This window comes from Oryzias melastigma, linkage group LG7, assembly GCF_002922805.2.
Source record: "Oryzias melastigma strain HK-1 linkage group LG7, ASM292280v2, whole genome shotgun sequence".
In the NCBI taxonomy this organism is placed as follows: Eukaryota; Metazoa; Chordata; class Actinopteri; order Beloniformes; family Adrianichthyidae; genus Oryzias; species Oryzias melastigma.
The window spans coordinates 16,995,643-17,020,155 of NC_050518.1; the positions used below are offsets into that span (position 1 = coordinate 16,995,643).

The following is a 24,513-nucleotide window of genomic DNA, read 5'->3' on the forward strand; positions in this document are numbered from 1 at the left end:
TTTGAAATAAACTTCCGGTAGCTCCAATATTTACTTCCGGTTTACGCCCGAATTTAGCTGCATGCTTTTTTGCCGTGTTTCCTGCAGTTTCGCATTATGAAGATTGTTACTTGGAACATAAATGGCATTAGGACTTTTAAAGGAGGTATCAAACGTGCCCTCGATTTGCTGGATGCGGATATTATATGTGTTCAGGAAACCAAAGTCACCAGTAAGTGTTTAGCAGCTTCAGCTTCCCAAAACGCGGGAGCCGTCAGTTCAAAGTGTCTTCTGAACATAAAACTTTGTATTTGTCAGGAGACCTGCTCGATGAAAGGACTGCTATCGTTGAGGGTTACAACTCCTATTTCAGCTACAGTCGAGGACGCAGCGGCTACTCGGGTTCATTTACATTTTTTTTTACCATCATTAAACTATTATGTTTTGATTTTGTGATGTTTGTTTCTTTTAAAAATTCACGTTTAGAGTCTTTAGTCTCAAACTTTCTGTTATGAAAAACTAAATGTAAGAATTTATTATTGCAAGAGCACCTTGATCCAACATCTCCAAACATATTTTTATGTTTATGTTTTTCTGCATATGTACTAGGAGTTGCAACTTACTGCAGGGACAGTGCTACTCCGCTGGCAGCAGAGGAGGGTCTCACGGGCCTGCTGACCAACCATGAAGATGCTGTGGGTTGCTATGGAGACCAAACTGAGTTTTCAAGCGAGGAGCTGCAGCTTTTGGACAATGAAGGACGAGCCATGATCACAAAACACAGAATTATGTGAGCAAATTTTTGAGTAAAATAGTTAATGATTATTTTTTTTTAGTTATTAATTAGTTATGACTTGTACTTAATTAATTAATTGAATCAATCTATTTTAATGCAGCCTAATAATTGCTGGGGAAAGCCTTATTTTGAGATATTTAAATTTAAATTTGTGATATTGTGGCGCAGTAAAAGATCAAAATGAAACTAAAACCTGTGGCTTTATTAATGTTTATTATAACAGACTTCCAACCTTTAGTTTTAAAATCACCAAAAGATATTATTTTCATTCTCGAGATAAGAAAAAACAAAACACTCGGTCCAGAGTTTTGTAATTCAACACATGAAAACAGTACAGAAACTTTTCTGATCAGTCTAAAAAATCCTGATCCCCTTCTTTTTTTGTTGTCTTTTTACTCCTACAATGCAATAGTTTGACCATCAATCTCTCATGGATTTAAGTATTAACTATATAAAAGTCCTTCAAATGATTTTTTATAGGGGAAATATTCCACTAACATTTTTTTTACTTGTTTTGCCCTCTCAGGTGTCAGGACAAAGAGGAGAAAACACTCACTGTAATTAATGTATACTGTCCACGGGCGGACCCTGAAAAGCCAGAGCGAAAACAGTTCAAGCTGCAGTTCTATAAGCTGCTGCAGTGTCGGGCTGAGGCCGTACTGAAAGATGGGAGGTACGTGTTTTGACAAAATGAGAAGAAAGCGCAGGTGTTTCCTGCTTACTGAGAGAAAGGTTTCTCCACTACCATTGAATTTCTCATAAGGCTGCTGTTCTTTGACTTCATGAATGTTGAACTTTTGAGCACTTTTGAGTGAAAGTCTTTTATTATTTGTTCCTTAAGAATTTTTAATATTAACAAATTCTCTATTCACTTAAATCATTTTATATATTTGAAGTGCTGTAAGGTCTCTTTAATACAGAAAAAATACTTTTATTTTGAAGGTTGTGTTTGTACATAAAGTGTTGAATTCCTTTTGTTTGAATCTACACAGTCTGAGCTTATCTTTTTAATTCCTCATTCCAGCCATGTAATCGTTTTGGGTGATGTGAACACATCTCATCGACAGATCGACCACTGTGACCCTTGTGAAACTGTAAGTATAAACCAAGAAAATGGTTGTGTGATCACAGTGTGTTTCCTCATTGTCAGATATATATTCTAAATTAATGAGTGCACAGATACAATGATTATTTGGGGAAAAAATCTAATAAAATTAATTATTAGTTCCTTTGGAGACGAGAAAACATCCTGACTGCATTTCAAAGCCACATTAGAGTTGTGTTTTCAAAACCCCAAATTATTTTAATTACTAGAAATGTAGCAGGTGCAGGATCAAAACAAGAAAAAAGACTGTATTTTTAAAAAGTGAGTCCTAAAGCCAAATGAAAAATAAGCATTTTTGAATGTCAAACTGTTTGTTTGAAGCGTTAAAATATTTATATTTATTGTGTTTCTTCACGCTTACCATTGTAAAAAATTTACTTTTTTTCCCCTCCCTTCACACAGAATGACTTTGATGAAAACCCTGGGAGGAAATGGTTGAATGACTTTTTGCACAACAGCAGTCCAGAAGACCCCGACGATGAAGAACCCAAAGAACTATCAGAACTGAAGAATCCCACCAACCCTGGAAGATTTGTGGACACCTTCCGCCTTTTCCATCCAACCCGTGCTAACGCCTTCACCTGCTGGTCCACTCTCACGGGAGCACGCCAAACCAACTATGGCACGCGCATTGACTACATATTTGCAGACTGCAAGCTGGCAGAAGAACAGTTTGTGGCCACCGACATCATGCCAGAGGTGGAGGGGTCCGACCACTGTCCTGTGTGGGGAAAACTGAGCTGCTCTCTACTTGCGAGCTCCAAGCCTCCTCTGCTCTGCACTCGCTATCTGCCAGAGTTTGTCGGAAAGCAGCAAAAATTATCCCGTTTTCTTATCAAGATGGACCAAAAATCCAGTCAGCCTGAGCAGAAGAGCGTTTTACCTGCATCTCAAGACGATGACGAGAGGAGAGAGAATGTGAATCCATCTGGAGCCAATAAAGTTTCAGACAAAAAGCGTTCGTTAGCATCCGACTCTGTCCTTCCAAAGGGGAAAAAGACTAAGACGGTCAATTCGTCTTTAAAGCCTCAAGGGAACCTGCTTTCCTTCTTTAAACCAAAAGTCACCAATGTTAACCATCAGGAAAAAGAAACTAAACTTACTTCACCACAAGGCGACCAGAAAGTAGAAACATCCAGAGACTCATCGTCAACTGCTGCTGCAGAAACCGAACATGCATCCAATGCTTCGTTGGACACAGACAAACGGAAGAAAACCGCCTGTCAGCCCACTGCTGCACTGTCAAAAGTGGCGTCATCCGGGTTCTGGAAGTCAATCCTGCACGGCCCGCCCACAGCCCCCAGCTGTAAGGTCCACGGGGAGCCGTGTGTGCTCCGAACGGTGAAGAAGGAGGGGCCAAACATGGGCAAACAGTTCTTCGTGTGTGCACGTCCTCAGGGACACGCCTCCAACCCCGAGGCGCGCTGTAATTTCTTTGAGTGGGTTAAAAAGGAAAAGTGACATTCACTGTAATAAAAAAAAAATGTTTACTGTTTTTACATTATATCCTGAACTGATATTTGTTTTCCCATTTGATGTTTTTTACAGTAATATTATGGATATTTGAAAAATGTAGATGATTTTTTTTTTAATAAAATAGAATTTCTTGAATAAAAGATGCTGAATTTTGTCATAAGCGGTCAAACAGCCTAATTTTCAATCAGATTTTCTTATATTTTATTAATAAAAACAATTTCACTGTACTGTTTTTATAGTTTTTTTTGCAGAAACTGAAAGAATAAGGAGCCATCACAAATAAAATAAAATAAAAAAGCTGAATATTGCATTGTTTTGTGTTATTTTTGTCTAAATATATGTATGTTTCTGATACACTTTCAGCTTGTTTAGGTAAAGGATGTTTTCCATGCTTTGCTCACAAACCTCATAAGCTATTATTATTTTAGACTCTTATTTTGTTTGTTCATAAATTACCCACTAGATGGCAACGTTAGTGACTTGTTCCTGGCAAACTTTAACAGTAAATGTCTTAAACAGCACAACTTGATCAAACTTCCTGTGAGTTTCACAGTTATTTCTCCTAAAATCAGTTATTTTTAGTTGATCAGAATTTTAATTTTCATACTATTAAAAGATCAAATCAGCAATATAAAGGGAAATGATTATAATGAAGTAGCTAAAACGCCACATCCACATGTGACTCACAGCCAAAAATGGCAGGGAGGGAGTAATTTGACTGCGTGACATGGCAGGAAATTGGCGCTCAAAAGGTGACTCCTCCTTCCTGTACTGTTTCTTCTCACGTCTCAGAGCTACCAGAGACTGTTCACTAACTTCAAGATCAATAAAGAGGAAAAGTTTTGGATGCCAAGCAGCCACTGGGTCCCATCACCCAAAGCCGTGTCTGTGCGGACTACAAACCTCCTTCCTGACTGAGGTAAGCCCTTAAGTCTGGCGCTCCACATGTGCTTCAGCATGTGGTCATCATCACTTTCACATTGTTATGTGGGGAAATGTTGTGAAAACTAAAAAACTGATAGCTGTGACATTAACAGTAACAAAAACATGACATCCTTAGCTATTCTGCTTTAACATTTCAGCTCATGAATGTTAATTTTCTTTTGTTTTCTGATGATCCTCACTATGGAGGAAGTGAGTGACTCACATGGAAGGTATTGTAGCTTTAGATGATAGCATTAAAAAAACAATCATAAATTACTGATTGTTAAACAAAACTAAACAACTTTTGGTAAATGTCATTTATTTATTTTTTTGTATCCCATAATTTATTACTGAGGTCAGTAAGGGTCATGTTTTTAGACTGACTTCCTTTAAATATTTTGAACCAATTTTAATTATAAAAAAAGAAAACATATATATTTCCAACCCTGACGACCTCTTACATGTGAATTAAGAGGTACAAAAAAGCAGCCCGCCGTGTGGTCGTGTGCACTAGATACAATCTGCAACTGAAAAAAGGTTTTCTTCCAGCAATGGATTTGTGTGGCGCTGAGATAAAGACACTGTTGGTGTCTCCTGGGTGTGCAGGCAGAGCTAATATCTCAGTTAAGTTGAACTTTATCAGCCAACTGAAATGTTGTGTCTCTCAGGAGTGGAGCTGTGAAGAACCTCTAACAACATGAACATTTTCAGCCCTTCTTCCTCAGTATTAACTTCTTCTTTTAAATCAGATTATCAGAGAAAAGCACGTGGGAACGTTCAGATTCCTCTGTAGTGCCGCGCCACTCATTTCTGTCGTTGTGTGACAGGTGAGGACTCGTGATTGGCTTTACATTGAGCGCACTCGTAGGCGTGATCACATGTGCACAATCCTGAAAAAGCCTTTATCTCCTAAGCTAATTAGTACCTCTGTGCCTGCCAACAGGATGCACACCGACCACTGCAAATAACTTTCACTTCTCTCTCTTTGGTTCAGTCCAGGGGTCTGCAACCGTCAAACCTTAAAGAGCCATTCGTCACTGACCACAACCCAGTAGGAGCCACAAAGTCTTATTTAGAAAAAACAAAGACACTGATTTGTATTTATGTTGTAGTTATTACTAAAATAATTTATTAGCATAAAGAAATTATAAACATTAAGATTAAATAGCCTTTTTTTAATCAAAATATTAAATATTTGTAACTTTTGACAGAGGTTCACATGGCTCCCTTTCAAAATAAAAGACGTACTATCATCTCAACAACAAATTAGTACAGTAAGTAGTGAGATGTCAGCCAGAAATTCAAAATTATTAAATCTGAGCCAATTACGTTACTTTTTTAAACAGTAAGGCACACATAGAATCTTAGAATTTGTTAAAAAAAAAAATGTAAAATCCACCTTTATAATCTGGTACGCCTTAAGTAGGAATTCTGGTCATCCAATTGATTTTCCATGGTTCATGTTTCCAAAAATGTCAGTACTATTTTGGTAAACTTTGCTACTTAATATTTACTTTACAGTTACTTTTTAAAATTAAAACCTTCTATTTTTCTTTAACCAAAGCAAAAGAGCTACATGTGGCTGCAGAGCCTCAGGTTTCAGACTCCTGGTTTAATCCAAACTAAAAAATTATCAGTCTATTCCATGAGCAGCCGAACATATTATATCTAGCCTTAAAGTACAGCTTGTCTTTAAACACAGTCTTCTTTGGAGACACCTGGCCAAAGCATCTCCACACTACCGACGTCTCACCACCTGTAGCCAGTTCAAACAAAGGGTTAACTATGGGTGTTCCCATTTCCTGCTCTCTCCCACCCACTCCGTAATCTCCTTTACTCTCTTCTCTCCTTACTACCAAGAAGCTTTGCAGAGACTCCTGGGAAAAAGACTGCATACAAACACAGGCCGCCTTTAAAACCTGAGTGGAACAGAAGGGGGATTCATCCAGGAAGCCCAGCTCATCTGGATCACTTGGGTGAGTTACTGCCTTTTTCCTGTAAATGGATCCTTCTCAGAGTGATGAGAGAGGCTGTCAATGGAGCGTCGGTCTTGCGTCAGACAAAAGCCATGTGGCAAGCGAGAGCCTGACAGTTGTAAGGAACAGCAATAAAACTGCATTCAGATGTCATTCTGAGATACTTTCTGCTTCAACACAATAGGGATTTATCCTGAGTCCGAATGGGATGTTTCTGATGACAATGCTTTCTTTTTTTGTTCTTTTCACCACCTTCTTTATGCATTTTTTGCCGTAGTAGAATCTTGTCTAACGTGGATCTATTTCCTTGTTGACCAGGTTGGTCTTGTTTTCTCCCTTTGCTCATCTTTAAAAATACAAAGCAAAAAGACTGAAGGCTGTCCCTAAAAACAGCATAAAATTAGGGTTGATGTGTGGCTAAAACAGATTTTTTTAATACTTTATTCTAGAAGTGATTTGAAAGTTCTCAAGCTATAATAATTACCCTAACCGTATGTGACCTCAATGATCTAAATGTACAAAGAGTCACTTTGAAAGCTCAGCTGTTGAGCTGCACCGCTCTGTCCAAAACCTTTAAGGAATGGCTACTTTTAAGGCTCTTGGAGGTTGGATGTGAAAATCCAGAGGACAGCTTGACCCGCACAGAGCAGCCGCATTTTTATGACCTTTACGGCTGAAGCGCAGAGCTGCACTCCTTCCCAAGAGTGCGCCCATGCCAGCTTTGTTGACACACAGCAGATTAGAGCGACGTAAGTCCTCTGACAACTTAAAGCTTTTCCTGTCACACATGGACCTTTAGGCAGAGGTGCTGCTTTTGGGAAGCTTATTTTACTGTGAGTTTTCTGTTGTCAGGTCGTGTCGCACTGATCTTGGCAAAGAGGGAAAATTTGGAAGTATGGCTCAAGACTGACCACTCGTACCATTTTTTTTTCTTTTTTTGATGAAAGGGTTGAGAAACAAAGAACTAACCGGTTTAGTTTTGAGAGACGAGGGTTCTCCCACTGTCACGCTACTAAACATTTATGGTACCTTAGACGTGAGCCAACACCTTGTACTGTAAGTAGTTACTTCCTTAAAAACATCCATCCTGGTGATCAGGTGTTTAAACACTTTATATGGTGCACACATATATATTACTTGCTTTTTTTTTAGATTATTTTGTCATCTTTTGTTGTTTTTACTCTGAAAAGTGAATTGATTTCAAATGCTTTACTGATTGAAAACTTTTTTTATTAATATTTGTAGCAATTCAAGAATCTGAAAGTTTAAAAACAGTCATTCTAAGCAAAATGGAGCTTCAGAAGATGAATGGACACAGCAGGGATGATGGGTAAGATGAGCACTAATAACTCCAGATTTCAGGAAAATGTCTTTCAAAGCATAGACATTATAACATTGTTCTCTCTTTTCTTTTAAAGGTTTGATGCCATTGATGGGCTGGCTGAAAATGAAGAGTTTCTCCCGCATAAAACCACCGTTAAAAAAAAAGAAATCCACTTCACAGATGTGAGCCTCGATTCTTTTTTTAAGTTTTCCTGTTGTGTTTTATTCTGAGCTAAACGACGGCCTTTGTGCTCCTCCTGTTGAAGTTTGAGGGGAAGACTTCGTTTGGCATGTCCATCTTTAACCTCAGTAATGCAATCATGGGCAGTGGAATTCTGGGTCTGGCTTTTGCTATGTCCAACACTGGAATCGTTCTTTTTATGTGAGTATGCTATCAAGCACGTTTCCTTTTTTTTCTTTCTTAGATGATCTTACTTTGATGATTCAAAATAAGATCACAAGATGTACCATTTAGGAGAAGGGATTAAAATGTGTTTTTCAAGAAAAGTATGTGTTTAAGAATGAATTCAAAACTGTTCCTCATATGTTAGTCTGGATAAAGTAATGAAAGGGTCCATATATGGTCAAATCTGAGTCCATGTTTGGTTGTGTCATGTGACTCCATTTGTTTTGTGGGAGGATTTGTAGTAGCAAGGGAGCGACAATGTTATTTTAGTTCAGAGTTAACGCCACAGCGACTACTGTCCTAAACACGACCCGTCAGAACCTACATTAGAGCTCATATATGTGCGGCTCCTCTAAATCAGATTTGAGTGGTTAAATATAGACCCTTGTGATGAGATCCAAGGCGGGCCTGCATCTTGCATCAGTCCTGTCAGGGAGGGAAGTGGAAGGCTGCTGCTGCAAAAGCTCATTTATCAGCATCCAAATGTCTTGTTCAAGTGGAAAACTGGAATCACCAGAGCAGTTGTTATATGGGACACAAGACGTTTCCTTCAAGACTCTTTCAGTCATGTTTGAAAACTAAGAACTCCTTTTTTTGCTACAGAATCCTCCTGGTGTCCATTGCCATCTTGTCTGCGTATTCAATCCATCTGCTGCTAAGATCTGCTGGCATTGTCGGTAAGAAAACATTAAAAAATAATCACAAAAACAGCTTAAAGTAATATAACAGAGGACTTTGGAATATGTGTGAAATAATGTTCTTTTTCCTGAATCTTAACTATTCATATCTTTTTTAAAAATGTATTTGTAGATTTCACAACAACTGGTACATAACTAAACAAAAACACATTTATCAAACAAATAGAGGAACTGTACACATAAAACAGATTTTTAAGAAAGAAGACAGAAGAAAAAAAACATCATATAGTATAAATGAACAGTTCATCTATAGACATTGTTTCAATTCAACCTTAGGTATTCCTATTTCACTATATCTAAATAAGTATATGTACATTTGAATTTATATTTAAATATTAAAAAACCTTTTAATTTAGACATTTAAATAGTCTTTTACTCTACTCCATTTCTCATTAAATTTGTCTGTTATCATTTGAAGGGAGGCAGTTATTTATTTTTGGTGGTTTCATATCACATTTGATACATTAATTTCGGGAAACTCCATCTCATTAGCAGGTTCAAAACTTTCCATCATGCATAACTTAGTGGATGTTTTCTGCCCTGTAGTTCATCATAATTCCACTAGGGGCAGTAGAAGGGCTTCCCTCTGACATTTCAAAATGGCTGCCTCCATGAAATCCCCAAAATACTTGTTTTCAAAACAGATCAACTGTTAGACATTTTTTAAAAGAACTACTAACTATATTTTAAATAAATTATTTATAATATATGTTTAAAAAATTTTCAAGAAAATTAATGTCAATTTTTAGCTTTATAAGCTTGTTGTAAGGAAAAACTGACATAATAAATTATACTATCTATAACTTTTTTGTGTATTTCATTAACAGGGTTTAAAAACATCTTAATTAAAAAAAAAGCATTCATGTCACTTCTTTAATGTGTTGCAAAGCGACTAAAAAAAGTAGAAAATGTAAGTACAGACCCCCAGTTTAAAAGCTTCTTGAGACATTTTGTTTAGGGGTGTGTATTGGATAGTTTCTTGAGATATTTTGTTTAGGGGTGTGTATTGGATAGTTTCTTCAGATATTTTAATTAGGGGTGTGTATTGGCAAGAGCCTCCCAATACGATACGTATCGTGATACACGTGTCATGATACAATACAGTATGTATCATGATATACCCCAAAACAGTACAAGACAAAATGACAATATTTTTTTAGATTTTAACTTAAGAGTTATATGAATACTAATCAATTTTTCCCAAAAGTAAAATTGTAAATATATGTTATTTAATGATTAGAACATGAAAGACTGCAACTGTATCCTAAACAAGTTGCTTTTACCCAAACAAAATTCATGTTTTTATTTTGGTAATTAAAGAAACTTTAAGTGGAAAAGAGAACTATATGTTTGCTTTTAAATAATGATTAAATATCACCTTGGCAATATTTTAAATCGATACAAGAATCGCGATATTTCACTGAATCAATATTTTACTACACCCCTAGTCTTAACTTAAAGTAACAAATTCGGCTGGGACAGTTTCCTCGTCTCACCTTGTTATGGAAAGTAGATTAAAGTCTGCAGAGACTTGCAAGTGCACGCCTCTCACCATAACAAGAAGGCTCAACGTTGACTGGACCAAAAATAAAACAACAGTAGCTTGACCTGATTTCGATGTAGGCAAGTAATCCTACCTTTGAGCCAAGAATCTGGTTCCCTGCAGGAGCTCATGGTAGAATCAGTAGCTTCTGCTAACGGAGAACAACTCATCTCCACACCACCATGCCTGACAGCTGGTATGAAGTGTTTGTGCTGCGTTTGGCTTTCACTAAATATGGTGCTGCGCTTTATAAGCACGTATCTTAATCTTAGCCTCATCTGTCTACAAGACACAACAAAGAGGTCTTTTTTTAAATCTTTGTTTAGCATGAACTTCCTCTTTCTCCAAACTGTTTTGTCATACTGTCCATCATTCTGTGCTGTAAAAAGCCCATTTTTGTGTTCTTATATGTCCTCTGCTGCACTTTTCAAACAAAATCCTTCATCGTCCATGAAAGGCAAATTGTTTTGTATACGTACTTATATCAATCAACAACCGATTAGTAGCACCTCGCCGTCACTAATCCTCTTAATTCCAATGGAAGCGTTGAGGCTAAACTTAGTCTGTCACACTTTGCTTTGTGGCTTTGTACTTACTAAATAGAAATGATGAAAGAAAACCTTTATTTAAGGCCTTAACATATTTAAAAATGTGTTTGCAGGTATTCGAGCATATGAGCAGCTCGGCAACCATGCTTTTGGCAACCCTGGAAAGGTGATCGCTGCTTGTATCATAACCGTACACAACATTGGAGGTAAATCCCTAATAATTTTTTGTATCCATAATGTAATATTTAACAATATATCATGTAAACAATGAAAACATCCTGTCTTTTCAGCGATGTCCAGCTATCTTTTTATAGTAAAATCGGAGCTGCCACTGGTTATACAGGCTTTCCTCGGTAAACATGACAACACGGGGTAAGCTGAAACATTATTGTTTGCTATAAATCCACAGCATTTTTTATTTTATTTTTCTCTGTTCATAGGTTTACTAATTTTGTTTTATCCACCTGTTTGTGTACCTGTCTCTTAGAGAGTGGTTCATGAATGGAAACTACTTGATCATCATTGTTAGTGCTGTCATCATTTTTCCTCTAGCACTCATGAAACAGCTTGGTATGTTTGTTGTTCTGTTGTCATTTCCATCTTTTTTTTTTACTTTTGTTTTAATTAAATAACCCCCACATTGTCATATGTGATTTAGAACATTACCTCACTCCATTTTAGTTTAAAGTTTTCCTGCTCTAAATATAGTTTTTCTCGTTGCAATCCAGGCTATCTGGGCTACACCAGTGGCTTCTCCCTGTCTTGCATGGTGTTTTTCCTCATCGCGGTGAGTCGGAAAGAGGCGATCAAGCCAGCTAATCTTCCATCCATGTGACATTTTGCCCCTTATTTGACTGTAAATTCTTCTCCTTAGGTCATATACAAAAAATTCAACATCCCATGTCCGTTTAATGAGGAGCCGCACCATAACATAACCTCTTCTCACCTCCTCAACTCCACCATGAACAGCACTGACTGTGAGGCCAAAGCATTCACCATGAACTCACAGGTCCGAATGACCTTCAGGTTAAGCCTAATTTTACAGAAGGAAGCATGTGTTCCTCAGCTAATGATGTGTTTCGGCTTGTAGACAGCATACACCATCCCAATTCTGGCTTTTGCTTTTGTCTGCCATCCAGAGGTTCTGCCGATCTACACTGAGCTACGAGAGTAAGCCCAAAATGTCTTTTTATGCTATAAAAAAATACTAATAATTTACCTGTGCTAAATATATATATTTTTAATCTGTTTTACTTTAGTGCCACCAAAAGCCGAATGCAGAAAGTTGCCAATATTTCCATACTGGCCATGTTTGTGATGTACCTGCTGACCGCCCTTTTCGGTTACCTCACCTTTTACAGTAAGTCACGTTTTAGCTGTAGCGCTCTCACAGGGATCATTTTTTAACTTCTGGCATTTTTTTGTTGCTTTTGGTTGCAGCTGCGGTGGAATCTGAGCTGTTACACACCTACGTGCGAGTGGACCCTCTGGATGTCCTGATTCTGTGCGTCCGTCTGGCCGTGCTGATCGCCGTCATTCTGACCGTCCCTGTAGTTCTCTTCCCGGTAAAACCTCCATTTAACATTTACTATATAAGAAAGCTTTAATTCTATTCTTTTCAACAGATAATAATTACAGTTTAGAAAAAATTAAATTAAAAAGAGAAATTATCATCAGTATTAGTTTGGTTGATAAACGTAAAATTAATGCTTCAACAGTTGCTTGTAGCCTTTATGAAAACTGAAATAATTATAATGGAAAGTGTGTTTGTCAGACAAAAGGAGGGCTGAAGATGCTGTTTACTTTAACGTGTTTCGACTGCTGAGGTTTACTTAAACATGCCACTATCAACGGTTTGTGATGGGTATTCATGATTAAATAAAATAGTAAATCAGCTGATCAGCACAGATAAACTGATCTGATTGGTCCCTACATTTAAACAGTTGAAAGATTCCTTCTATTTTAACTTTATTTTAAAAGTAATTAGTTTTACTCTTTCAAACTAATCTGTTATCTTTTGTATTTATAATTTGCAAAAACTAAGCCATTATCAGTTGTTTTGTTATCAGAATTTCATTCTTTTACTTTTAAAGGCTCGTTTGTATGAAAAATGAAGTTAGCTACAATCCTGCTGCTTTTACACTGTGGGACATACAAAACACTGGAATTTCATTTATCAAAAACATCTTATGGGTTCTGATCACTGAACAATCACTAAATTAGTTCAACTTTTATATTTTGGAAAATTAGCATTTTTGGGAGGAAGATTGAAGTAATTCATAATTTATAACAGCCTGTTTTGGAGTTTTATCTAATTTAACTTTTTGTCATTTTTGCCACTGAGCTTATAATTCTCCTATAAGGCTAAAAATGTATTTAAATACCAGAGTCTTTACTGTTAACTAGTAACAACAATATGTTTAACAGTTTTTCTGACCTCTTTAAAAGGTGTTCCTGGTCATAATGATGCCATTTTTAGTTAGCATAAAAAACCTGTTTTGCTTTCCAGGATATGGTTTCTTTCCTAGTCGGACAGTCATTTTTCCGATCGTTCCAACACCACATGAAAGCAGCATTTCTCTAAGTTTGCAGGCTTTTTTTCCTGAAGGTTAAGCTGGATGCCAATTTGGACAAATAAAGACGTACATGGATCTACTTGTCTACCAGTGGATGTATCTTGCTTTTTCAAACTGCACTTTTTCATCTGATCCTGAATCACAACAATTTCAATGAAGCGATACTCTTTTTTTATGACTTTATATATCTTGATTTTCTTTATATTTGTGACGGTTTTGACGTTACTTTATTTCTCTCTGTTCCTTTACTTTGCAGATTCGACGGGCTGTGCTTCAGATTTTGTTCTACGACAAACCCTTCCACTGGGCCAGGCACATAGGCATCGCATTTGCCCTGGTGTTTCTGGTTAATCTGCTTGTTATATTTGTACCCTCCATGAAAGACATCTTTGGCCTCATCGGTACGTTTCCCGATAATCTCCGGACTTCACAATGCTCCACACTTAGTGTCATGACATGTTATCTCTAAATTGTGCAATAGCTCAAAGTACTTAAATAAACTCTTCTTGTTTTTTTTGTACTGTAATGTGCAGGAGCCACATCTGCCCCCAGCCTCATATTCATCCTTCCCGCAATTTTTTACATCCGCATTGTTCCAGAGGAGCAGGAACCATTGAAGTCGAGACCTAAGATTCAGGTGCAGGACTTGAAAATGCCTCAACACTTTAAACAACATCAAAAGCGGTGGATATTAACAGTTTTTATTTGTTTTTACTTCCTGCAGGCCGCGTGCTTCGCTTTATTGGGGTTCATTTTTATGGTGATGAGCCTGACGTTTATCATCGCAGACTGGGTGATGGGAGAACCGATTAAAGGCGGACACTAGCTGTGCGCTGGACGTCATGACTGAACGGAGGTACTGCGGGCAGAATGTCGACCGAAAATCTCCTGTTATACTCTTCAATCTGTCCAATTTCAAACTCGACCAAAAAAATTAAAAAAAAGGGATGATGTGAAAACCTCCACCAACATCAAACACAATCCGGCAGGGAAAGTTGTGTGGTAAAGGTTGAAAGGCGACCTACTACTGCACCAAACCACAGTGCTGCTGAAGTCACTAGTATATGGCAGAAAAAGGATGAATGGGAACAGCATGACTGCAACGGGAAATTCAATCTTTAGAACGCTGACGTGTTCTGTTTCTTGGAATAGCTCAGTCACGGCCATCCTTCCATGATTCTACTTCCCTGCTATTCCACTTTTTACCGGACACCCATCTGAATGCAGTCCATGCCGCTGTTTTTGCTACTTGTTGACACAAAACACGATCGTTTTTCCAGTTTGTGTTACAGTTTGAGAACTGTATCAGACCATACACCAACAGCTGGAAAGCAAGGCTTTACATGGGAACAAAATTGATTTGGATTGATCAAAAGATGAAGAGAAAATTGTTTTTGAAGCGTATTTATCATTAAACCCCACATTCGTTGGGGATTACTACCATTTATTCACAGTTACTAACCATCATGGGAGCAAAAACACACGTATGTTTTTAAAAAAAGTTTTTTTCTTTTTATTTCCAAGCTGCAAGCCAAAAAAATGTCATATTGTCACTTTACAGAAAAAATAACTTTCTTATCATGTTTGGCAAAGCCAGTCAGACTCAGGATTGACTAAAATCCAGTATTAGAGGCTGAATTTGCAGTCCCAGCAAATGTTTCGTGTGTTGAACTGCCCTTTTTTCAATTTTATGTAAAATAAAGGAAGTTGTCACTTTTTTTTGTCCGTCAAATGCTATCTTTTAACTGTTTTATCCAGGTTGTGCATTTTTAAATGAATGTGAATGTTGTTTTCTGTCAATAAACTAAGTGTTATTTGTACACCTGTGTTTTGTCGTTTCTGTTTTCTCCTTCTCATATTAAAAGCACCCAGAATGTGTGTTTACTTTATAAATTTGAATATGCACATCAGTGGAACAGCTACATCTCGCCGCCTCTATTAAAAAAAATGGAAGTAACACGTTCATTTATGCCCAAGCGAAGAAGAAAAGTGGGGGTTAGAGAAGTGCGGTTGTTCATTTCCTGCTTTGAGCTGCGTTCAAAACAGAGAAGAGAAACTTCCTTGATTGCAAAGTTAACCGAAGAGGCCATTCTGTCAGCGCACTGCAGCTGGGTCGCTTTTTTTAATTTTTTTTTCTTTCTTTCAAGCGAGATACATGCTGATTTCAGATAAAGTGGATCTTTTTTAAGAGGCATCATGAGCCGAGGATCTAAAAGTAAGGGCGAGAGCATCCGAAGCTCTTTGTTGAGCCAACAGGAGAATGAGAAGCTGGACGAGCTGCTGGGAAGAAGATGTGCAGTAAGTTCTAAAATGAGCTCATCTATTCCCTCTCATCTAGGAAAGTAAGGCTTCATAATTGACACTCAAAAAAAAAGTCCATATCTCTTCTATCTGCTATTTTAAGGGTGGTTAAGCATCCTAAATTAAAGAGCGTAGTTGCACCACAGCACTGAGGCCTTTGAGAAGACGTTTTTACCTCCACTAATCTTTTGTTTTATTTTTAGATAACTCCCCATGAAAAAATAAACAGTAGCTAAAGTGCATGTGTATTCTCCTAAAATAGTTTTCTTTTTGTGCTTTGAATTATACTCTAGCATTGAGCTGTGAAAAAGAAGGCGGCCCTAACAGGAAATGGTAGCTAAAACGATTCTTCCCCTGCCGTCAGAATTAGAAACCATGTTGGGTTGAGTCTTAGATTATGGAAGAAGTTGCTTTGTGTTCATAGTATGTAAATATTCTCCATAAAAACTTAACATTTGAACATTAATTCCCACAGTACCTAACTCCTAACTGAGCCAAATAACAAGGAGGAGGAAGATAATCGTGGAAATTTACATGAGCGCTGCAATGAAAGGTTCTCAGGAGTCTTATCAGCTTTTCAATGTGTCTGTTGTTTGTGTGTCTAGTCCATGGCCACTGCAGTGGCTCAGCTGTACATGGCTCTCCCTCACAGCCCAACCACGTGGAGCTTGCAGCACACCGGGGTGGTTTGCTTCGTCAAAGACAACCCCCAGCGCTCCTACTTCATACGAATGTTTGACATGAAGGTCAGTGAAATCAGCCCACTGCGGTGCTCTGAGGATCCAGTCGTGATAACCAGGTTCCCCTTTTCAAGGCCTGTTGAGTTCTGGGGTCACTCACTGACACATCCATCATTTGCTCCCCCAGGCAGAGAAACTGGTTTGGGAGCAGGAGCTGTACAACCAAATCACTTACTCAACGCCACGCACGTTCTTTCACACCTTCACTGCAGATGTAAGCGCTCGCTGATCTGACCCACGTAAATCATGATGAAATGCAATTATTCCCTCTAACCTTGTGGGTTTTTTAATGCATGTGTAACTCACTGAAGGATTGTCAAGTGGGCCTGAACTTCACAGACGAAGGGGAAGCAGAAGTTTTTCAGAATGCCGTTGTGGAGAAAATCAGTCAAAGAAACAACCGCCAAGGTCAGAAAGATACCGATCTCTTCTATGGGGATAATCAGATAGTCATGAATGCCATGAGTCTATGCCTGATTTGCATTTCCGATAGTACATGCATGAACAGAACTTCTGTTTTTATCTGGGGCTCAAATGAAAGTGACATAAGCTGTAAATGTATGTTTAAATATTTAAAAATTTGTTTTTATGCTAAATGCGCTGATTTAGAAAGTTTTGGTTGATAAATTCCTGAAAGAAACTCTTTTGAACTCATTGAACTGTTTTTGGTGACCTAAAATGGTTTCCCTGTTGACAGAGAAGAAACAGCGCCCCCTACCGACGCCTGGTAAATACTTCTTTATAAATTATTTGTACCTAAATGCCTCCAGCCTTTCATGAAATAATTTTTCTTCCCTGTTTTGTTGCAGATCGAGGTTCCTTACCTCCACTTCCCCCTGACAAAGGTGTCTTTTTTTTCTTTATTAAATTGTGCATTAGACCATTTTTTGTAAATGAAAATCAAAATCCTAATTTGGATTTACTTCCCCAAAACAGCAGCTGGCAGCCAAGGTTCCTTTCACATGGCAACAGTGGACATCCAAAACCCAGACATCCAGTCTTCACGTTATCGCTCCATGCCTCCCCCCCCTGCTGCTTCAGTTGTAGTTATTAATAATAAGAAAGGCAAGAAGAACAAGAAGAAAGGTCCTAAGCTGTCCAAAGCAGACATCGGAGCACCCAGCGGGTTTAAGTAAGAAATCTGGGTTGATTAAGTCAACTTGAATTCATCTAAGCTTAACATATCGATAATTGATCCACAAAAATAGAGATCGATCCAGCACATAAAGCTAAAGTCTGCTAGCTTGATGCTAACGTTTAATAGAATTTCCCATAAGGTGGCTAATGCTAACGCTCGGTCAACGTAAGCACACATTGCTGACTAAATGAACATCTGTATATACTCAGTCCTGAATTTACCAAACTCTTTTAAGGAAACATTTTTTACAGTAACCATTTGTGGTCAAAACCAGGGGTCCCTAAACTACGGCCCGCGGGCCGGATCTGGCCCTCCTCCACATTTGGCCCGGCCCCCAAACTGTTTTGGTTAAATTAGAAAAAAAAAAAAAAATCCCTTTTTTTTAGGCTAATTTAGCACCCAGCTAGTATTTCAGCTGTTTTGTCTAATTTCGCTTTTTTCAGTTTTTTTAGGCAATTTGGAGTTTATCAAATATTTCAGCTTTATGCTAGCTGTTTTGGCTAAATTAGAAATTTTCCAGTTTTTTAGGCTAATTTAGCATTTAGATAATATTTCAGCTACATGCTAGCTGTTTAGGCTAATTATTATTATTATTATTATTAAGAATTTTTTGAGTTTTTTGGCTAATTTGGCACTTTGCTAATATTTTAGTGAGCTATCAGCTTCAGAGTTTTCAGCTGTCAGCTTCAGTGTTTTTAGCTATCAATTTACGCATCTTCAGCTATTAATCTATCACAGGTAATGCTATATATCTAGCTTTTAAAGTGTTTTAATATTTTTTATTCGGTGAAGATTACAGAAATGAATTTACCGTATTTTTCGGACTATAAGTCGCACCGGAGTATAAGTCGCAGAGGCCAAAAAATGCATAATGAAGAAGAAAAAACCATACATAAGTCGCACCGGAGTATAAGTCGCATTTTTTTCAAGTAATTTATTTTACAAACTGGTTGAAAAAAACGATATTACATCATCCTGGAAGGTAAGTTATAACATTCATAAGTGAATAGAAAACAGGCTGAATATGTGTCAACACATATTCACATATTAGCATCAAGAAAAAAACGAAAAGGTGTAGCATTTATATAACATAACAGTTTTATTTAACTATAGCCTCAAGAACTCATCAACTTTGTATCTTTACTGTAATTAATTGTACGCAATCTCACTCCATATCACTAAATCCGTTAAATTCTTAGTCCTCTGTGTCACGTTTGAATAACTAAAGTAAATAAAGTAATTGCATAGATCACCATAAGAGGGCACTCTAGACTTACGGTCCATATCTCATCATTAAAAATTCGTATATAAGTCGCACTGGAGTATAAGTCGCAGGGACATTTAAACTATGAAAAAAAACGCGACTTATAGTCCGGAAAATACGGTAATTAAAATTTGGCTTTGTGTGGTTTTCTGGAAAACGGTAAACGTTTACGTTTAAGGCTGTGATTGCTACACTTTTTTTGTTAGCCTACAAACCAACCCCAGCCCCCCATTGAGGAAGAAAGCAGTTATGTGGCCCTATCAAGGAAAAGTTTGGGGACCCCTGGTCTAAAATACAGTTTTCTTTGCTTAGTCTTTGCTCATTCTTCTTGATCTAGGCTCTGGTGAATCACATCAGTTCTGGAAATTATTATTGATACCCAGCCCTAGTCTTTGACGGTGCTGATTGTCTTGCTGTCTGTTAATTCCTGCTCTCATCTCTGCCAGGCATGTGTCGCATGTTGGATGGGACCCCAACAATATTGACCCTAATCTGCTGAAGCTGTTCTCCCAGGCGGGCATCAGTGAAGCTGACCTCAAGGATGAGAAGACCTCCCAGCTCATCTACAATGTCATTGAGGAGTCGGGGGGCATGGAGGCTGTCCAGCAAGCGGCCAACAAAGCAGGTTCGATAAATCCTTCAGATCATTTTCAGAAAGCCTTCTAAATGTGTAACCGACATATTTGTCACAGCTGCTGCACCTCCACCACCTCCACATGGCAGACAGGGGGCCCTGCCTCCTCTACCCGGTTCTACCCCAGCCCCTCCGCCCCCTCGAGGTCGCTCCGGCCCTCTGCCACCCCTACCAGGTCAACCGCAGCGTGGGGGCCCGACCCCCAATCCACCTCCAGCACGTGGAGGCCTGCCACCTCCGCCTCCATCAAGTCGGGGGGGCCTGCCCCCACCCCCTCCGCAGGCGCCACCCTCCTCAAAACAGGGGGGCTCCTTCCCGGTGCCCTCCCACAGCATGCCACCACCCCCACCGCCATCAAACAAGCGCAGCATGGGGGCTCCTCCCCCTGTCCCATCAGCACCCACCAGAGGAGGTGGAGGGGGGGGCCCACCACCACCTCCACCACCCCCACCTCCACCTGCCCAAGTCTTCATTCCTTCAGATTTTCCTCCTCCTCCACCAAGTTTCGGAGCTTCAGAACCTGCACAGTCCGCTAGCGCATCCTCCGGGGGAGGAGACAGCAGAGGGGCTCTGTTGGACCAGATCAGACTAGGAAAAAGTCTCAGAAAGGTTTGGATTTTATTTTCAAAAGCTAACAAGGATTATTCGTTTTGAGAATAATTTACTTGTTTATTCATTTCAAGTAAAAAAACAAACAAACTGTTTAATCCTCCGACTGTGTTCCAGGTGGAGAACTCTGAACCAGCCTCACCTGCAGCTGCAGAACCAGCCCAGGGCATTGTGGGTGCTCTCATGTCGGTCATGCAGAAGAGGAGTAAAGCCATCCATTCTTCCGGTAAATGCTGCGACCACATGGGTATGGCTTGAGGTGCCAGAAGGAAAAAGTAAAAAATAAAATTTTTACCTTTTCAATTTCCAGATGAAAGTGAAGACGAGGGAGGAGATGATGACGATGACGATGAAGAATGGGACGACTGATCTTGCATTGGTGGTTTTTGTGTGTTCTTTGCTTTTTATCTGTTACATGCAATGAATCGTCACGGACACATTTGTTGCAAACTGGACTGCGATTCATGTATATGTATCTCACATTGCCAAAAGTATTCACTCTTTCATTGAGATAATAAAATGTAGGTGTCTCAGCCGTTACCATGGCAACAGGTGTAAAAAGTCATGAGAAAACAGATCGTTCTCAGGTGTGGAGTGAATTCAAGCAGTCCAATGGCAGGTTGATGCCTGTGCAACAAGAACAGTTGTAAAACTTTCATACTGCAGCATATTATGACCAAGTGGATGCGAATTGCAAAGGGGTAAAGGACTTCATACCGGTGTGTGCATAGGTTGACAAATTTGTGCATTACAGACTTCCAAAATTCAGATTTCAAAGTAGTAGTGTTTCCATGACTCAGTGTCTGCATTCAATCTGAAAATCAGATACAAGAGCTTTGAAGAGTTCTCTGTCTGCTAATCTGATGTACAAGTCTGGGTTAGGTAGATGCCAGAAGAACAATGCATGCCTGACTGCATCGTACCATGTATGAAGTTTGAAGTATCATAGTGTGGGGTTGTTTTTCAAGAGGTCTCCTCAGTTCAAGCGGAAGGAACCTTTTATGTTTCAGCTTTCAGAATATTTATACTTATAGTTTAGTGAAAACACATTAGGGAAGACCTTTTCCTGTTGTAGCATGACTGTACAGAAATTAAGGAGCATAAAGACGTGGATGAAGAATTTGGCATAGAGGAACTTCACTGGCCCCAACCCAATAAAACACCTTTGGGGTGAACTGGAACATTTCCATGATCATACCCTCAATGCTTGTAAAAAATCCTTCCTTTTAGAGGTAACCTGATGAGTTATGGACACACCAGGCATGTGATGTATTCTTGAATACCCATGTATCCAATGGCGTTCACACTGAACAAGCAGGGAAGGGCTTCTTCCTTTTTTTCTTTTTTTACTGTTCACTAGTGCATGTCCACCAACTACAATTGAAAGAGGCTTGTTGCAAAAAGTGGAAGTAGTGCAAATTTTGCAAATCTTGCTCCAAGCTTGTGTCTTTCACAGCTCTATTCTGATATATGAAAGGGGCGCCATCCAAAGTCTATGATTGGTCAAAGTTCGACCTGGTATAACTCTCAACGTGTGTTCAATGACCGTTCTCATTTTTATGGTAGAGCCCAAAAAACGATGTTAAAAATGTGCGTAGCTATGCATGAATGGGAACGCTAAATGATGTGATTATGGAGCCCTTGCAAACATGTAAGATAAGATTCAGTTTGAGTCTATTCATATAAACTCCCAAAACATATCGCCCTTATATATGTTTTAAAAAGTCTTAAAGGGTCACAATGAAGGCAACGTTCTGGGTTTTGACTTTGAAGGTAAAAACCATCTCAACTGTTGTCTATGATCGTAATGAATCAAGTCTATTTAGCATAAATTCAACATTTGACTCTCTCAAAAAGTCTTTGGTTTTTTATGATAAATTGTACTAGAAGGGAAGTTTATATAGACTGCAATTATTTACCAGCATTATAAGAAAACGTTCTAAATTTTTCTTGTTTTGTTTGGTCTTCTTGTATTTACTTTGTAAATCTGCAAAATATGACAGAACACCATCAAACCTTACTACTGCTAAGCCAGTTTCATTACCCATTTCATAACACGCTGTACATAAAAAAAAGAGATTTTTTTTTCTGTGCAAAGATCCCCATTACCCTCAAATGCCACCACCAACAAAGTGCATAACCGGAAGAACACTGTATGCTACACACATCTTCAATATTCACACACTATAGCGCACAAAAGCACAGGACACTGGGGCAAACATTATACATCCACATCCATTGGAATTAGCTTAACAGAATACATTACACCTCACAAAGATCGCAACATGGCAAGTCTGAAAACGGAACGACAGTCAAATGTACAACTTGCAAAAACAGCAACAATATGCATGCAAAATATGCATTTAGATCATTATAGGCTTCATACAATACAATGGTAGAACAGTCAAGAACACATATATTATATCCACAATCAATATATTACACTTTTAGAATTCTTGAAAGAAAGCAAATCTGTTTTTGCAACATGCGTTTTTTTGTCAGATTCTTTCCAAACTTGTATGATTTATTTCACTGAGCAGCTTCCATTTTTGACTATTAGTTTATCTTTGTTTTTTGAACCACAGTGACATTACATGGTAATAAAAGCTGTGTTTTGGCATTGACAGACGCATAATGTTTAGCTTGTGGTCATCAGTTGTGTAAACTTTCAGGGCTGACACCTTTAAAGCCATCAACTCTTTACCGAAACAGAGAGATGCCAGCGTTTACGTGATGAGTGGAAGTCACAAAATGAAAAGTTCAGCATAAAGTCCGTACAGGTCCGAGTCAGACGTGTTCTAACCGAGGCCCTGGTCTTGGCTCTCTGTGTGCCTGCGGCTGGTGCGTTTGCGCTGCTGCTGCTGTTGGGTGTTGTCTGGTTCCCAGTAGGTCTGGCAGTACTGGTTAATCAGTCTAATCTCAGAGGAAAAGGGGGTGGAGGAGTCCGGGGGGCGTGGGTATGGGGGCGCCTGGCGAGTTTTCAACTCCTCGTCCTCATCTTGAGCGGTGAGCGCTAGGACAATGTCTCGATCCAGGATGCGCAACGCCACACGAGCCACCGTGTGTTTGAAGTTGTTTTCTGTGGCGAGGCAGTGGTAGAGCCCCGCATCCGACTGGTTGAGAGACTTCAGCAGGATGCCGTGGTTGGTCTTCAGAACTCCTCCAGCTCGGTTCAGCTGCAAGTAAAATATGGGGACAACAAAGATGAGCCATGTCATTTCAGTTTTTAGTCCTGTAGAAATAAAAATTCTTCTAACTTTGATCATGTACTTTAGATTAATGCCACACTTAAGTGTTCCTGTTCCTCTTACTTTCTTTATTATTTTTCATCCATACACTTTTTGGACGTCTGTAGCTCTTCAACCTCTTAACCTATTCAGCTCAGTCAGCTATCAAAATATTCAGCTCTTTTAGGAGATCTAATCTCCTGAATTCAATTTGTATGAGCTGATATGAATAAATTACCAATCAGTTTCTGTATTAGCATCATTCTAGCTTTTTAGACTCACCTAGGATATTTTACACTTCTTTTAGCTTGTTTGACCTTAGGCTATATTAGCAATATGCTAGCTCATTTCTCTAATTTGGTATCTACTATAGATACTAATAATGTAGCATTTAGCTCATAGTTTTAGCAAAATTATCGCAATTTTGACTACTATATAATGTAATAAATTTAGGGCTAATTTGGAGTTTTGCTAATATTTTGGCAACATGCTAGCTTTTTTGGGCAAATATGGCCATGACTGGAGCTTTTTAGGCTTATCTGGCATTTAGCTCATTTTTAGCAAGCTATAAATTTCAGGATTTTTTAGCTATCAGTTTCAGTATTTGCAGCTATTGCAGCTCTGGTGTCTTCAGCAGCCAGATCCAGTTACAGCATTCACACTAGCATTATTGCAGGCAATGCTATCTATCTATATAACTCCAATAGTTTAAAATATGTTTTTTTTTTTTCACGAATAATATAAGGCAGTGTAAATATAAGAGAATTAATGTATAGTAACTTAAAAACAAAACACCACAATAGAAAACCTTAAGGACAAATGCTAATAAAACAAACAAATAAACAAACAAATAAAAGTAGAATTTAAAAGATTAAAAGAAGAATAGAATCTTTTCAACTTTTGGTCTATAACTATAGGTTATAAACTTGCGGTTGGTCATAGGTAAAGAGATAAAGTAAGAAATTGTAAAAATAATCAAATATAACAATATAAAGTCTCCTGATACAAAAATAACACCCATAGTGTGTAAAATTAGAGATGTATCTGTAAAGAATTATAAAAAAAATAGTAAAATACAATAATTCCTAATTTTTGATTATGTAATTTAAAAGTAATCTTTTTTAAAAGTTGTTTATTCATTATAATTCAAACTTTTAAACATATTATAAGAGATCAATCAATGAATTAAATACATGATAGATAACCTTTTTTCTAAAATCATCTGGTATTCAATAATTGAAAATGCTCTT

At 38.3% G+C, this 24,513-nt stretch overlaps 4 protein-coding genes across 4 annotated transcripts in view; 3 read left to right on the forward strand and 1 right to left on the reverse strand.

Annotated features, from left to right (window-relative positions):
- Positions 1 to 27: 27 nt before the first annotated feature.
- apex2 (APEX nuclease (apurinic/apyrimidinic endonuclease) 2) lies at positions 28 to 3,583 on the forward strand. The gene is made up of 6 exons (XM_024293661.2): positions 28 to 211; positions 298 to 381; positions 589 to 769; positions 1,302 to 1,448; positions 1,800 to 1,869; positions 2,283 to 3,583. Exons 1-6 carry the CDS (start codon positions 97 to 99, stop codon positions 3,339 to 3,341), a joined length of 1,656 nt encoding a protein of 551 aa, XP_024149429.1. The 5' UTR covers positions 28 to 96; the 3' UTR covers positions 3,342 to 3,583.
- Positions 3,584 to 4,120: 537 nt separating this feature from the next.
- Positions 4,121 to 14,371, forward strand: LOC112159531 (sodium-coupled neutral amino acid transporter 3). The gene is made up of 17 exons (XM_036212825.1): positions 4,121 to 4,275; positions 6,141 to 6,256; positions 7,502 to 7,586; positions 7,675 to 7,762; positions 7,846 to 7,961; positions 8,589 to 8,662; positions 10,888 to 10,980; positions 11,065 to 11,146; positions 11,262 to 11,344; positions 11,503 to 11,561; positions 11,649 to 11,783; positions 11,865 to 11,944; positions 12,034 to 12,134; positions 12,215 to 12,339; positions 13,607 to 13,751; positions 13,884 to 13,987; positions 14,075 to 14,371. The coding sequence occupies exons 3-17, from the start codon at positions 7,546 to 7,548 to the stop codon at positions 14,174 to 14,176; spliced, it is 1,428 nt and encodes a 475-aa protein (XP_036068718.1). The 5' UTR covers positions 4,121 to 4,275; positions 6,141 to 6,256; positions 7,502 to 7,545; the 3' UTR covers positions 14,177 to 14,371.
- An 844-nt stretch (positions 14,372 to 15,215) lies between these two features.
- On the forward strand, positions 15,216 to 20,804 carry LOC112159533 (WASP actin nucleation promoting factor). Its single transcript, XM_024293666.2, has 11 exons — positions 15,216 to 15,648; positions 16,257 to 16,397; positions 16,519 to 16,605; positions 16,703 to 16,799; positions 17,089 to 17,118; positions 17,201 to 17,236; positions 17,328 to 17,523; positions 19,240 to 19,418; positions 19,486 to 20,036; positions 20,154 to 20,262; positions 20,347 to 20,804. The coding sequence occupies exons 1-11, from the start codon at positions 15,547 to 15,549 to the stop codon at positions 20,403 to 20,405; spliced, it is 1,587 nt and encodes a 528-aa protein (XP_024149434.1). The 5' UTR covers positions 15,216 to 15,546; the 3' UTR covers positions 20,406 to 20,804.
- A 1,244-nt stretch (positions 20,805 to 22,048) lies between these two features.
- Positions 22,049 to 24,513, reverse strand: part of LOC112159532 (semaphorin-3F) — a 14,064-nt gene continuing 11,599 nt past the window's right edge. Inside the window, exon 17 of the mRNA XM_024293664.2 lies at positions 22,049 to 23,212. Coding sequence (XP_024149432.1) covers positions 22,835 to 23,212 — 378 coding nt within the window. The 3' untranslated portion in view covers positions 22,049 to 22,834. The remainder of the gene's footprint in view (positions 23,213 to 24,513) is intronic.

What these genes read in the sequence shown, in the direction of transcription:
- LOC112159531 (XM_036212825.1), top strand. Translation starts at nt 7,546, where the DNA reads ATGGAGCTTCAGAAGATGAATGGACACAGCAGGGATGATGG. An exon ending in GGTAAACATGACAACACGGG is followed by an intron (nt 11,147 to 11,261) that starts GTAAGCTGAAAC and finishes CCTGTCTCTTAG; the next exon opens with AGAGTGGTTCATGAATGGAA. An exon ending in AGACATCTTTGGCCTCATCG is followed by an intron (nt 13,752 to 13,883) that starts GTACGTTTCCCG and finishes TGTAATGTGCAG; the next exon opens with GAGCCACATCTGCCCCCAGC.
- LOC112159533 (XM_024293666.2), top strand. Translation starts at nt 15,547, where the DNA reads ATGAGCCGAGGATCTAAAAGTAAGGGCGAGAGCATCCGAAGCTCTTTG. An exon ending in TCCACTTCCCCCTGACAAAG is followed by an intron (nt 17,237 to 17,327) that starts GTGTCTTTTTTT and finishes TCCCCAAAACAG; the next exon opens with CAGCTGGCAGCCAAGGTTCC. An exon ending in TAGGAAAAAGTCTCAGAAAG is followed by an intron (nt 20,037 to 20,153) that starts GTTTGGATTTTA and finishes ACTGTGTTCCAG; the next exon opens with GTGGAGAACTCTGAACCAGC.
- apex2 (XM_024293661.2), top strand. Translation starts at nt 97, where the DNA reads ATGAAGATTGTTACTTGGAACATAAATGGCATTAGGACTTTTAAAGGA. An exon ending in AGGACGCAGCGGCTACTCGG is followed by an intron (nt 382 to 588) that starts GTTCATTTACAT and finishes CATATGTACTAG; the next exon opens with GAGTTGCAACTTACTGCAGG. An exon ending in ACTGTGACCCTTGTGAAACT is followed by an intron (nt 1,870 to 2,282) that starts GTAAGTATAAAC and finishes CCCTTCACACAG; the next exon opens with AATGACTTTGATGAAAACCC.